The 15,460-nt window shown below is 36.8% G+C and overlaps 1 protein-coding gene across 8 annotated transcripts in view; it reads right to left on the bottom strand.

Annotated features, from left to right (window-relative positions):
- The window catches only part of STS (steroid sulfatase), a 112,961-nt gene that overhangs the window by 77,692 nt on the left and 19,809 nt on the right, over positions 1–15,460 (bottom strand). For 5 of the 8 annotated variants that reach the window (XM_010394361.4, XM_010394362.4, XM_010394365.4 and 2 more), the window contains 3 exons: positions 10,061–10,213; positions 8,240–8,361; positions 5,221–5,343 (listed from right to left, as the gene is read on the bottom strand). In XM_010394361.4, the coding sequence (XP_010392663.1) occupies positions 5,221–5,343; positions 8,240–8,361; positions 10,061–10,206 (391 nt within the window). In that variant the 5' untranslated portion in view covers positions 10,207–10,213. Of the gene's footprint in view, positions 1–5,220; positions 5,344–8,239; positions 8,362–10,060; positions 10,214–12,562; positions 12,708–15,460 lie in introns of all 8 variants that reach the window. The other 3 variants (XM_039550141.1, XM_019283006.3, XM_019283005.3) reach the window with 1 other exon arrangement.

Raw genomic sequence — 15,460 nt, 5'->3', positions numbered from 1 at the left:
ACTGACTGAAGAGGAAGAACTAATATGAAATTACAAAATATCTTTTCTGAAATTTTTCTGGCAAATAATTTGACTAGTTAAAAAACAAAAAAGAGAAAAGAAGAAGAGAAAAACAGTAACAAATCAATAAAGAATAGGGAAATTATTAAAGCATTTATTATTTAAATGATTGCAAAATCGCTGAAATTGCCAATCTTCCTCAAAATACACATATATATAGTGAGGGTGATTATTTTGTATTTATATATTTCATATATATAAATTAAAACCAAACAACAGTAACAAGTAAATTGCTGTCAAATACTATCTCTCACAGCATTTTGTCCCACTAGGAAATCACTCTAATCCTGCAATAATGTTGGACAGTCTGACACAAGAAACCACTGAGCCTGATTTGCATTATACTAATATAATCTACATTCATGCTGATTATGGTAAGCATCTAGATAATTCATTCTGTGACTCAGGTACAACCTCTTACCATATGCTTATGCATTGCTTAGCACAACAGATCTAATTGGTAGCTGTTATTTGAATCAAAATGCATAATTATAAAAAAAAAAATTCAAATTCAGTTAAGCCTATTGAGATGGATTATGGCTAGAGCTATGCTCTTTGCTCTCAGCAAGAAAATGTGTTGAATATCTAGAAAAGCATGCTGGCCTTGACAAAATAGATGACATTATATATTGCTGGGCCAAACTTTTATTTATTTTTCTGAATCAAATGCCTAAACATGACCAGCATAATTCAGGGGTTGTCACCTTAAAAGAAATAAACAAGAAAATCTGCAAACCCAGTAAGGCTTCATTCCCATAACTTAGCCCAAAGAAATTTGAAATATCTGTTTTAGAGACTTCAGAATACACATGGCAGAAAGTGCAAAACAGGAAAAAAAAGCATATATATACTTTTCCCTTTTTCCACACCACCCCATCTTTTAAATATCTCTAAGAAAATCCTGATGCAAACAGTCCTGACTACCTCCTTCTGGGTCTACAGAACAGCATATTCACCCTGCACTTCTTCCTTCGGCAGTGACAAATGCAGGTACTGCAGTACCAAAGAGGGTGAACATGGAGATCTGTTCTACTTTTTTTAAATTTAGCAAATGAGCTGGGTGTTCTTATTTTTCTTCCACAAATAACAGAACTGAGGTATAGGATGAGAATGCCATATGCCTAAGTTCATCTGTCAGCAAAGGTGGAAAAAACACAGAAATCTTGAATCTGAGTTGAGTCCAGTTGTCCTTGTACATCTCTTGATGATCTTAAGTTAAAAATAACTTCTGTATATCAATGAAGCAGGTATAAAAGATTTTCAGGTCTGCTTATGTGCCAGTGAAATGAAGGCCTTTACACCTTTCTCATTCCATCAGAACTTTTCCCTGTCAGATGGCCCCTCACTTGAAGTGGTATTCTGCTTTTTGTGAGCAGAATGGTTCTTGTCACTACTTTTGACGTGGTCCAGGGAAAATTATCGTGGTCAATTAAAAAAAACAGCAGTACACACCATTGTACTGAAATTTCAGCAGTTATAATGGTGCTATAAAGGACTAGTTAAGGCTGGAACAGCGATTTTCATTCACAGCAAACAAAGATGCATATTTTTGAAAAGAAATGCTTCAATTTTTTCTCTTAGGTTTGGATGACTGTCTTAAAGGAATAATCATAAAGCCAGATGTGTAACAAAGTGAGCATGAAACTCTCATCAAGTTAGATAACTGATTTAAAGGTAGAGGCTTATAATCATGAACATAAATGGTTTTCAGGCTTTAATTTTAAATTTTTTGTTGTTGTATGTTAATCTCAAGGTACCTATAAATCAGTAAGAAAACATGAAAAAGAAAGAAATTAAGTATACCTTCAAGGTCACTTATTATGATACAGAGTTTTTTTTTAACTGGATCTCAACTACAAGCCAGGACAGAAAAATCTTGGAATAACAAAGTAGGACAGGGAGAAATATAGGTCTATTTTTATCGAAAGGGTTTTAGCAAGCACAACAAATTGTTCAATGTCAAGATGAACATGGGCCTCAGAAAAAGATTTTTTGAGAAGCAACTTGAGCCAAACAAAGCAGAGAGCAGGTTAGCAGGAAAAGCAATAGAAGCCCTCGTTCAAATTATATCGGCAGCTGTGACGGAATGACACAACTGCCATTCTCAAACGCTGGGGAGGTAGAAGGTTTTGATAGATCCTGCACTGCCCTGAAAAAGCAAGTGATGACTGGGTCCACAATACGTGCTTTGTTTCACTCCTTGTGACAATAACCCCTGCCTTGAGCTAGTGCTTGAACAGATTACTGTAATGTGCTTTAGATTCTGGGGCCCTCCTGAATCTGAGAGCAGTGCAAAATGCTCTCATCTTTGCCAAGTGATGCTTCATAGAATGGACACATCACACAAGCATCATAAGCATTTCAGCAGATTCTACCAAGCTTTTGAGTGAAATTTATGCTGTTAATTGTAAATTATGAGTGCTGTAATAATTTGAGACCTAGGCTTTTTTCCCTCTCCGTCAGCCACAATTACGATTTCTGCAGAGAGAAAGCAGTGCAATGAAAAGCAAGTGGAAATGAGAGGCAAGTTCTATTCAGCCAAGAAACTTCACTTGAAACTCAGTTTTTCAGAATGCAGAATCCTGAGGACACTACAGAAATCAATGTTTCCCCTGTATTTTTCCTTCAGATAATGGGAAAGGGAGCAGTATGAAGACTGATTTTTATATAATGATATATTTCTTTAGGAATGATTTTGTGCTTTTCAGATAGATGGCAAGATACAAGATGTGAAGCAAGATGCAAACAGAAATATTTTATGTTCTTAAGGAAATATACTTATTTGAAGTACAGAGGAAAAATTATAAAAAATATATGTGCATATGGTATTAACATGGACAGATTTTAAGCTGTTTTATGAATAACTGTTGTATTAACTCCACTCCATAGACTCAGTCAATCTTGAATTGGACACCTTACTACTGTGATGTGTCCAAACATTACAATACTTCATTCTGGAACAAATAAGGACCAGTTATCAATTAGTATTTTAGCTTCAGAGATAAGCTACATAGGTGGATTTTAAACTTCTCTGGACAACACACTGGATAACAATAGTGAGGAAAAATTAACCTTTACTCAATTTTAATTGAGTATAGCAGTAGTTAAAATAATACCTATCAAATTTAAGGGGAAATTTTGAATTATGAATAGCTATTTCTAACAAAACATCGGCATTTCTTCCCACTGGTGAAATATTACGTATTCTATGCATCTGCTTTTTTTGATAGAACCTGGTTTTGTTGCAGATCTGATTGTGTGCTTTCCTGACAGATCTATTGGTTGTCACCTTCTTTATGTCACAAGGGAAAACAATGAGGTAGAAAAGTGTATACATAAAGTAGATTTATGGCTAAAATATATTTTGGGACATACCAAACAAAAGGAAGCATATATTCAGTGGAGAAAAAAAATTTAAAAAGGAAACAAAAATGCACCTAGGGAAGAAAAAGAATGTCCTTAGAGAGGAGATTGGCAAAAAAATTTAAAAATAACACAACTGGCTTGAGGAACAGAAAGGCTTCAAATTACCCTTATGCCAATCCATCACTGGTGCAGGATTTGACAATTAATTGTTTGGGAACTGCTGAGTTAGACTGAACCAAGCAAAGACTCCCTACCAATATAATGTGATAAGAATACCAGCAAAAGCAGAAAATGGACTGGTTGTGAATCAGACTGCCTATCTAGTCTTCAAATCTACATAATTTTTCTTTCTTCCATTTACATATGCTTTATCTGTAATTTTAATGCACTTCTTGATTTTTGGAAACCTTCATTATACTCTAAGGATATGGTAATATTGTATTTTATGGTCTCATAGCTATCATTCAGGCCACTTGGAAGAATTGTTCATTAAGCATCATGGAGATAACTTCTGGAGATCTAAGTGGCAAGCTGTCACGTTGCAGTGAAAGTGGTTAAAAAAAGAACATTAACTAGGTCAGCCCCAGAAAATGAGTTGTACAACTGTGCTGGTAACAAATAGAAAAAACCCGGTCTTTAATTGAATATGCAGCAATAGGAATTAAGTCCACAAGGAACATGACAAATTATGAACAGCTTTTTTGTACTATGGTTCCAATGCACCTACACTAAATAAACTTCTGATAAGAAATTCTGGTTTTCTCTTTTCATTCTTTCAGGACATCATGGTATTTTATGCTTTATAAGACTGGGGTATAGCTAAGTAGGATTTTTAGCTAGGAACGCTGACACTGGTTTATCTACATAGTACAGACATTTTTTGAACAGTGGTGTGAATTGTTAGCCTTGCTAAACAGCCTGGTTTTTTAAACAAAAATTACTCTCAAAATTGCAAGTTTTTGTTTCATTTAAAAATCAGATTGGGTGCATCCTTCATCTAAATTAATTTAGTAATATTCCAGTATGATGTTCTCTGTACAACTATTCCCTGGCAATTCCAGTACAGAAATACATTATGTAATACAAGTTGAACTTCACAAGAATCTTCTAAAATATAAGCAATATGGAATAAGTCAGTGGCCAAATTAAGAAAAAAAATCAGAAATCTTTAATGTTATACTTTTATGATATTAATTCCAGTTCTATTTAATATTCATCTAGTGTGATTCCTTTTGCCCATCACTGGATATTTATGCTGCAATCAGTTGTCTGAACGATCTTTATCATGAGAGAGAAATACATTTTTATATTAAACATCTACCAAAGAATATGAAAAATTTCCTAGAAATGCCCATTTCTGTCTGATGACTAAGACAGTAGCCCAGACATCACATCACACATCACACTTTATGGGTATTTGAACACTGGTGAAATGAAAACCACCACTGTGCTGACTTGCACCCTATGATCAATCCCTCATTGTCTCTCTGATGTAATCAAACTCCTATTTATACTGAAAACTTTTCAAGAGCTTGACTAATTTTCAGTTTGTTCATCATGTTTCTTCAGTACCTTGCAAAATGAAACTATAACTACAGAAGTGAATTAGACATACTTACCTGACTAGTGTTTCACATAGGCATGGGAATGTGCTCAGTTTTGTTCCAGAAAAATAAATTCATTATGCTGTGGGGGAGAAAAGCTTAATGCAGGCCCTTTATGGCCTACATGGAAAGCTAATGTTCTTTTCATTGAAATGAAAGAAAATAGTGCTGTGTATATCTGCAATTTTACCTATTAGAGCTGTTGCATAACCTTTCTGCTTCAGGAGTTTGGAAAAAGTTATTTCTTCAGAAGGAAGTCCCCCAGAAGAGGCAGAAAATAAGAAGACACCAACTCGTGAGAAGGCAGCCATTCCTAAATACAGTAAAAATGAGTGAGACCACAATAATACAAAGAAACAATTTCCATTCATTAGTTCTGCCTGAACTTTTTTTGCTTTAGGTGGTATCACTTAAATGACATAATACAATCAGACATTAAATGTTTCAAGTGGAAGATACAATCATCCATTTAGCTGAGTGAGGTCTTTTCTGTATTGACACTAGAAACTGAGACATGGAGAAAAAATTCTCAGCTTATAACCATGGGGCCAGCCATCACATAAACAGGTGCAGCCCTTTGTGTAGATTTCCTAAGGTATAGCAAAAGTTTAAGAAGTTAAGCTTGAATAATTTTTTTTTCTTGTACATGGGGAGGGAAGGAAGATGAGGACTAAGTGAGATCGTTCCCAAGTTCTACTCTCAGAATTTCCACTTTCCTCATATGTGGTTTTTTACAAGCTTTAAGGTTTTTTGAGAGAAGGCACATTGAAATAGGGCAGTCTTACAGCTTGGCATGTAAATATCATGAGGTCAGAAAGAGCAAGGGAGAATCTGATTCTGTAAATAGAGTAGCTTGGGCTGTCAGCATTGATGGGGAAGAACCAGTGTTTCAGTGGCACAGACATATCATCCAATGCATGCAGAGCGAGCACACTGAAGGAGCATCAGGTACTGGCTAACAAGACAACATCTAAATAAGGCACAGTAATTTCTATATACTAAGAGTCTGAGACACACAAATGAGCTTATAAACTGCTCTCAGGATGAGGAACTTGAGAGCTCAGGTTCATGAAAATTCGATTACTAGGATTCCAGACGAGAGCTGGCACTGAAAACAGACAGAAGAAGAAGAACAGAGAATGTATATGCAAATCTGTGCAGATATATCTTCAGGAAGTCTAAATTATGCAACTGGATGATTACAGTTCCCAAGTTAACATGACTGATGTAGACAAGCAGAATCCTTACCCAAGTATCCCTTGAGGTTACATGAGAAAAAGACTCGTTAGACTGGTTTAATAAAGAGAGCTCAACCTACCCTTCAAATGCTGACTTCAGATTTTCACCCCAGATAGTTTTGCTGATCAACACTTCAGATAGCGTTAGTCATATATTTACCTATATTTTATTTATTTATGTTTGTTTTTATGTATTTCAAGCTCTTGTAACTGAAATCAGTGTAATTCCCTTAAGTTACCAGAATGAAAGTACAGAAGCATGATTTCCTTTTTTTCATCATTACCTTTCTCTGAGTTTGTGTCTCATCCAATACTGCATTTTGGAATCTTTTTCTTCAGCTCTATTAGCAGGAATTTTATATTTCTAACATTTTTTCCACATCATGATTCTAGTGTCTTCTATAATAACCCTTTACTAGTTCTTCACAGATATTAGGAAGCAATCCATGTTTAGAAATCTTGTAATTTAAGTAAGACAAAGTTCAATTTTTGTACCTACATGGAAATGATTAGGTATGTCTGAGAGCTGATCAGTGAAGAAAAAAATTAGTTCAAGTGCTAATTTTTCAGAAATAAGAACAAGGATCATAATGGAAAGCGACCTGTGACTTCACCTACAGTAAATATTAATAGCAATATATCTGTAACAGGTATATAAAATTTTCCTTTGCAGAAGAATTTAATGGAAAATTTAGCAAGTTATATTAGCTGGCACTTTTGCAGAAGCTTGTTACTTGATTTGAATGAGCACTAACGTATCAAGTAGGCTCCAGAGTCTTGCTTTGCTTTCATTCCCAGAAGCAAGGACAGGATGTTTTATCACTAATGAACAAGTGATCTGATTAATGTATAATGATCCTTGCTAAAAATGATGTTAAGGGAATGTTAAAGTTGCATGACTAAGCACTGAGAGGCTCAGTCCCAGAACACTAAAATAAACAGACTAGATCTTCATTGACTCAAATAGGCTTTGGATCAGGTACTTTAAAAGTAAGAGAAATTAAATGCATGTATTCACAGGATACTTAACACTGTATATGGGTAGATATGGAACAAAAATAACACTTTACAGAGATAAGAGATTTTTTGCTCTCTTCTTCCCAGTTTTAAGGGCAACTTGAATACCTTAATGAACTGTCCTGCCCCTAGTTCTGCCCCCCTGCAAAAAAAAGAAAACCAAAGCCAAAATACAAACCCAACAATTTGTCTAAACAAAAACGTTTTGCAGAAATAGAAATGTCTGAGCAGAAGTATTTACACTGGGTTCTTCCACTGAGCCTTTCTAGATGCATCTCTGTGATGTTCAATACTTGTGCTGCCCACCAACATGGTGGGAACAGCCTGAATGCAACTGTGGAGGCAGGCAAAGAGCCTGGGGTCATTGAATAGCGGAGGAAGTTGACAGGATCACAGAGAATCACAAGATATGCTTAGTTGGAAGGGACCTACAGGGATCATTGAATCCAACATCCAGCCCTGCACAGGACATCCTCATGAGTCACACCATATGCCCTGGAGTATTGTCCAAACACTTCTTGAACTCTGTCAGGCTTGGTGCACACAGCACTCAAGGTGAGGCTACCCTCAGAGCAGCACAGAGAAGTTCGGGACAATCTCCTTCGTTGTCTGGCTGGCAGTGCTGTGCCTGATGCAGTCCAGGACACAGGTGGCATTAAACAACCACAGTCAGATTGTTTTGTCAGTATTTAAAGAAAAAAAATATTTTACTCACTAAAAAACCTTTATCTTTGTGTCCACTCTTCTGAAATGTGAAAATTCCCCATATATATGAAATATATCAAATGTAGACCAGCTCTGCTGAGCTTCATCAGTCACTGAAAGGACTCATCATTTATCATTACTCAACCCAGTAATGATCAACAAATCAAGAAAGGCCAGACAAAAAACCTGCATACGGTTTACTGTAAATAAAATAATTTATTTATATATAAATAAAGTAATGGATTTTACCTGATCTTATAGGATATCTCCCTGTCAGGAAAGCTGCCCTACTTGGAGTACAAAGTGGGGATGCTGCTATATGCTGAGTAAGTGTCACTCCTTCCACTGCTAGCCTGTCAATATTAGGGGTTCTGGAAAAACACAAGCAGGTGAGAAAAAATACACAAAGATGATTATTTGGATACAGGCATGGCAAGCCCAAGGCACCTGAGGCAAGAGCTATCAGGAAAATATAGTTAATATTTACTGTATGTAAATTATCAAAACCATGCTGGGGTTGCAATTCCAAATACTATCATGTCAAATATTTTTACATTAGGCGTCAATACTGAAGAGAGACAATGTGACATTGCGGCAAACATCTTTTTCCCCACTTTCATCTATTTTTCATGACCGGTGCTAAACTGCAACATGTGGACATATAGTATTTTAACCCTTTTTAATGTGTTCCCTGACCAGAACTGTAGTTTTACAACCTTTTTGCTTCAGTAATGAGGGCAAGAGAGACTAGAGAAAGGTTGTGCTTCCTTACTCCCTACTTGGTGTCTCTTCTGTCTCTACCCAGCAAAAGCTTTTTGGGGTAGGGATAATGTTGTGTGGTTCTATCAGCTATTAGAAGAAATTCAAATGATTATGACTCTGTGTTATGCTCTATATTAACAATATCTACATGTCTGACATGATTATGTCAGCTGTATTAGACCCAGGGGCACAACCAAGCTTCCATATCTGCATGGGAAAGTTGTCTGTGACCTGGCTCATCATGCAGATTAAAATTGGTTCCTGAAGGAAAAAATCCTGTATCCTTGGTTCTACAGATAAAAATTACTAATGCAGACTGGCCAGGAGCTGCAGCATGCTCTAATAGCTCTCTGACCCTGGAGATTAATGACCGTGACCTCAAGGCACACCAGTGCTCCCATCATCTAAGTCTGAATAGTCAGAAACATTAATTTTCCAATGGACTTACTTTCTATCTGTCACATCACCTACTGATAACAATCAGTAAGATGAAAATTCATCGTATTCCAAAAATCTAATTCTGAATTCTCCCAGCAGAGAATATAGATCTTGGAGTCGTTCTGGTGCCTGAGAGGGGAGTGATCCAAGCATCAGTGTTGTATATGTTTTTCCCTGTTAAAAACCCGAAGCTGTAACTTGATTTTTTTTTTCTTTAAGAAGATTTTACTTCTAACTAACATCAGCAGGAACAAGAGCATTTAAAGTTTGACAGAATAGTGCTTTTAGTCTGCTTTTATTCAACTTTGCCAAAGACTTTGCACCACTGAAACACAATGGCTAGATATCACTTGCTCTGTTTACACAACCATCACATCTAAGCTGGTAGCAAGAAACATCCTGCGGCACACTGATACATTATTCAAGTATATTAGCATTCGTTTTAATTAATATAGTGACTACTGTATGAAGATAAATTAAGGACATATCAGCTCTTTATTTGCAATTAGTTAACAACAAGCTTGTCCCAAATCATGAGTGCTTCAAAATATGTTTAATTCATAGTACTTGTGTCATATATATTTTAGAAGAAAATTGTTGATTATATTTCACTTCTCTAGAGCTATCCTTATTTGGTTGGTTCCTCAATCCCCTGTTTATAATGCAGCTTTTCACCAGGATAAATGCATTAGCTAAGTCTTTGGTCAAAAAAAGAAAATAAAGATTGAATACTCTAATCTCTGGAAAACTTATTAACTTTGGTTACTCAGAAAAAAATAATCAAACCTCTGAACGTCCTGGCATTTTTAATTTTAAAAATCCATTGAAAACTAAATATAAAGCTATGACTCTGCCAAAATATCATCCTACCTTAATGTTCTGTTCCCATAACATCCCAGGTCTCCAATACCAAGATCATCAGCCATCAGTAATATGATATTGGGCTTTGAAAGACTGTGTGTTTTGACACTGTTTATGGTACACTGGCAAATTATTAGAAGTAAAAGGAGGGCCATCTTCTTCCTGGTGTGTAAGAACAGGTGGAAAATATGATAAATAGACTGTTAATCTAATTTGTTCTTATTATTACACTTTGCATAGTAAAAGGAAAAAAGAAATATTGCATACTTTTAGTTGGCTTTTTTTTCTTGAGAGTTTTTAAAAACATTTTCTCTCTCATACTTCTTAAAAACAAAAATGCATTTTTTAGTATATGGCTAATTTTTCCTTCTACTCCTTTACACAGATAAAGCCTTTAAATAAAGAGAAATAAAGAACTAGGTACAACCTCAGTGGCAATTTTGCATACACACATGCACTATACATCCATAAATCATAAGAGTTAACAGTGCTTGGGTATTTTTTGTTGGTTGTGTTTTGTTTTTTTGGTTTTGCTTTTTTTTTCATTGTTTGTTTTTTGAGTGTGGGGGTTTTTTTGCTTGTTCTTTTTTTGTTTTTTGTTTTTTCTGGCTACAAATGTGATTTCAGGAACACAGAATCTGAAATCATTTAGGACCAAAACCTCCAAGGCTCACTGCAGAAAAAATAAGTTAATCAATTCCAATAATGAAGTAAATGACTGAATTTCTCTTCAACAATGGGGAAAAAAAATCCAGCAGAAGTTTCTGGAAAGGAATAAACATTATGGAAAAGAGGGTGAAGAGATGCACTATGAAATTATTTTAAGCAATTTTTAAGAAAAGGCTCTTCACAAACATTATAAATATCAGGGTCTATAGCAAAATCAATTAAAAATATTTGATATAATATCACAATGTTCTACAAACAATGCTCATGCCATATCGAACCTTAAAGAGGAAGAAGGATGTATTCTACACAACACAACATATACTTTTATAGTAAAAGAGAGTATTTGAAGATGTACATGCTATGAATGCTATTTTACCTAAATCAGAACTTGTCATATCTCTGTTTTAAACTGCACTGACCATGCCCTGGCTGAAACTGAGTGCCTTTAGGGTAATGGACTGTGCCAGGCATGCACATCACAAAGAAGAGAGACTCTCTTTTTTGTCTAGTAAGACTCCAGTCTTTTCTGGATGCAGGCAGCCTTTTTCAAATGCAGGCAAAGCATCAGTCACACCTGCACGCTGCATTATTCTGGGACAAGAAGTAAAGTGGAAGAAACCAGAAATGCAGAAATTTGTAAATGAAAGAGTAGAAGAAGGAGATAGAGACAAAAATTTCCAGAGAGAATGGGGATAGCAGGTCAAGAAAGAAAAATCTTGTCAATCAATGAGTTATGGTAGATAAAAGTAACTGGAGAGAAGATAAAGAAGTCAAAACTGAAAGAGCAGGTACAAAGAGACTAGACATCAAGGGAGACATTCACAAATCAGTGAGGTGGGTAAAGGTATTTGTAGAGAAGACAAAATAGGCAGAAGTAGAAGAGTTTACTCTGACTTTAATAGCAAGAATGGAAGTTGAGAACCAGCTGGAATGAGAATTGCAGGCAGAAATGAGGAGAAATAGAGGAATAAAGAAACTGGAAGGGATGACAGTAAATAGGAAAACAAAACTGAGGAACAGAGGTGAGAGAGAACTGGGAATGTCTGGGAGGAAAGCACTGAGGAGTTATGATTAAGGTCAATGAAGAGAACTGATTGGAAAGAACCTGGGAAGATAAGATTTGGGACTAATATAAGTGAGAAGAGATCAAAATAGTAGGGATCAACAAACACAGACTGGGACTTCTGATTCCCAAACTCATTATTGCTATTCTGTCAGAAAGTATAGGTGCAAAGAGGACTCTAACTCTTTTAGTGCCTGTTCACATATAGATAAAACACTAGTAAGTATATTAGTTATTTTTTACTGCTTAAGGTACACTTTATAAACACTTTGGTGACAATAGTTCTGGCTTAGACTTCAGCCAGCAGCATGTAAAGACCCCAGTGTTATCACTGCAGTATATCATTATCTTGTTTATCCCATGGGAAGCAATATACTTCATTTCAGACATGGAAAATAAATACACAAATAGTAAGATTAAAACTGTAAATGTATTTCTGTATAGGATGCATCTAACTCATCCTTCATCAAATAACCATACTAATGAAGCTGTGTAGTCCCTACCATGGTGCAGATTTACCTTTCTTCCCTGAAAGGATAAACAAACATGATTTGCTTCCCATGCATTCCAAGAGAACAATTAACACTCAAATTGACCCAAGAGGACAAGAACAACCTGCTGCCAGATCTTATGTTTCTACCCCACTGTTCAGGCTGCAAAGGTCTCAAAGGCCAATGGCAATGGGCATTTTGAAAAAGAAGACATTATATGTTGGTGACATTATGTAGAGAGTTGCATGGATGCTTGCAAGGAGTGCAGAAGGTAGCCTCATTTATTACCTCCATTTCTCATTTTGTAAATCAGCCAGATGTAGCATTATTGAAGGTTGTCTGATACAATACTGCTGGATACTTCTCCACTCTGATGTAGTATCTGTAGATACTCTCACACATTGAGCTATTTGCCTTCACCTGATATCATCACCTGAAGTGAAATCCACAAGGAAACAGGAAAAAAAATAATCCAAACAACTATGATTTCTCTGGTGTACTCCTTCTGCAGCAGATTTTCATGTGTCTTGAAAGGATGTGCATAGAAAGCAAGAAAAATCAGATGGATGAAATGGAGTGGAACAGACAACAGCAAAGAAATTCAAAGGAGCTATGAGCAAAGGATGTGAGCAGAATGAAGCTCTGAGAATGCTGAGGGCTGTCTGTACCACACCAGGTTTTCTCCTGGTGAAAACACAGCCATGTGTAGACCTAACATGAAAATGATAACACCAAATCAGATGAAGCTTCCAGCTAACTAATGTTTCCTCTCTGTCCAGAGCCAACTCAAATGCTTAAGGAAAGATTGTAAAAAACTTGGCAAAAAAATTCTTTTACTAGCACATCCTTCTAGCTTTTGGCAGCCGGCATTAAAGGAATTTTGGAGAGGAGAACATTGTAATGAATATCTCTCCATGGACCTTTTAACCTTCATGGATTTGTTATAGTCTGTTTTGAATCAATTAACTTTGTTTTGGTTTGGTTTTTTGCATTGAACCAATTTGATTTAATTTTTTTACTTCCGTAACACTCTTTAGATGCTCCTTCAGTAGGTGTTAGCTTTGAAGGCTTGTGTTTCACATTCATGTGGCAACATTTTTCCGTTTTTTTTGCATGTAGGGCACGTAAGTGCAAGTTTTAACCTCTGCTTCACTTTCCCCATGATATAATACAACTAAAAGTAGCTTCTTCCTTTCTAAGGTGGCTGCTAAGCTGATTAGATTCAAGAGGTGCTTAATCTCCTACAACAATAGCCATGTAAGAATTTGTGTTTCACATATCCTATTTGAACCTACAATAATCACTGTATGGGAACACATAGAAATGCATACATACACACACAGACGTTGATGTGTACATACACATGTATGTGGGGGCATATACACGTCCTACTTTTTCTACGTATCTCCAAATTGTAATTTTGGGATTCTAATATATATTTTCTATTAGCATTAAGAAACCCCAAAGTATAAATATGCAAGAACAAATGAATGAAAGAAAAGCCCCAGACAGACACAATCCACTATTTCTTGATATTTCACATGGATTTACCAAACACTTCTTTTAAGTTTTAATTTTCTTCATTAAAAAATGCTGGTCAAAGAGTTGTCTTTTTTTTTTTTTCGTCCGGATAACTGACTCAAGATATGGTTGTCAAAGAATCATAGAATATCCTAAGTTGGCAGCCTACAAGCATCACCAAAGTCCAACTCCTGGTCCTGCACAGGACCATCCCCAAGAGTCACACCATCTGCCCAAGAGCATTGTCCAAACACTTGCTGAACTCTGTCAGACTTCGTGCTGTGACCACTTCTTTGGGAGCCTGTTCCAGCGCCCAACCACCCTCTGGGTGAAGAACCTTTTCTAATATCCAACCTAAACCTCCCCTGACACAATTTCAGGCGTGTCCCGCAGGTCCTGTCACTGGTCACCACAGAGAGGGATCAGTGCCTGCCCCTCTGCTTCCCCTCACGAGGAAGTTGTAACTGCAGTGAGGCCTCCCCTCAGTCTCCTCCAGACTGAACAGACCAAATGAGCTCAGCTGCTCCTCACACGGCTTCCCCTCAAGGCCCTTCACCATCTTTGTTGCCCTCCTTTGGACACTTTCTAGTAGTTTAATGTCTTCCTTATATTGTGGCACCCAAAACTGCTCCCAGCACTCGAGGTGAAGCCACCCCAGTGCAGAGCAGAGCAGGACAATCCCCTTGCTTGCCCAGTGGGCGATGCTGTGCCCGATGCTCCCCAGGACAGGGTTGGCCCTCCTGGCTGCCCGGGCACTGCTGACTCGTGTTCAACTTGCCATTGACCAGGACCTCCAAGTCCCTTTCCGTAGCACTGCTTTCCAGCCTCTCATTCCCCAGTCTGTACATCCAGGGTTACCTCATCTGAGGTGCAGAATCCAGCACCTGCCCTTGTTGAACTTCATATGGTTGGTGATAAAGCCAGCCCTCTAATTTCTTGAGGTCTCTCTGCAGGGCTTCTCTGCCTTCGAGAGAGTGAACAGCTCCTCCCAATTTAGCACCATTGGCAAGCTTACTTAGTATACTTTCCGGTCCTGCATTGTTTATGAAGATGTTTAAGAGCACTGGGCCTAAGATGGAGCCCTGTGGAACCTCACTAGTGACAGGCCGCCAGTCTGATGTCACCCCATTCACTGTAACCCTTTGCACCTGACCCATAGGCCAGCTGCTCAACCAATACATGATGCGTTTATCCAGCTGTGTGCTGGATAATCCTTATCCGACTACTACAGACACATGCATCTTTACAAGAACAATTATATGAAAGTCTTTCAAACATCTCTTCTCAACTGAATCATCTCAGCATTTTTATTAACTTTGATTAAGCAATTTATCTGTAAACTACTCTTTTAATGTAACAGAACCCTTTGGGAAAATGCTTAATATACTTTACCCTTGCAGGTATAGTATTTCTGATGAAATAAGCAACATTTAAAGATACTGATCTCATTAAAAAATGTGCTATCCTTAAGCAGTATGCAAAAAAAGAAAAAAAATTACCTTGCTTTACTGAATGCTAGAAATCAAAAAATTTCTCTAAGAGCCATAAAAAATCACAGTGTAAACAAACTAGAGACAACCCTGTCCTCCATAAGATTCTGAAACAAGGAAATTCTTCAGCTTAGTGAGAAACAAAAAAAAAGAGTAAGCTTTTAAATTTTAAGAA

The sequence above is a fragment of the Corvus cornix genome, chromosome 1 (genome assembly GCF_000738735.6).
Source record: "Corvus cornix cornix isolate S_Up_H32 chromosome 1, ASM73873v5, whole genome shotgun sequence".
Lineage (NCBI taxonomy): Eukaryota > Metazoa > Chordata > Aves > Passeriformes > Corvidae > Corvus > Corvus cornix.
Note: the sequence above shows the minus strand (reverse complement) of the source record. Positions and strands in the feature narration are given on the sequence as shown.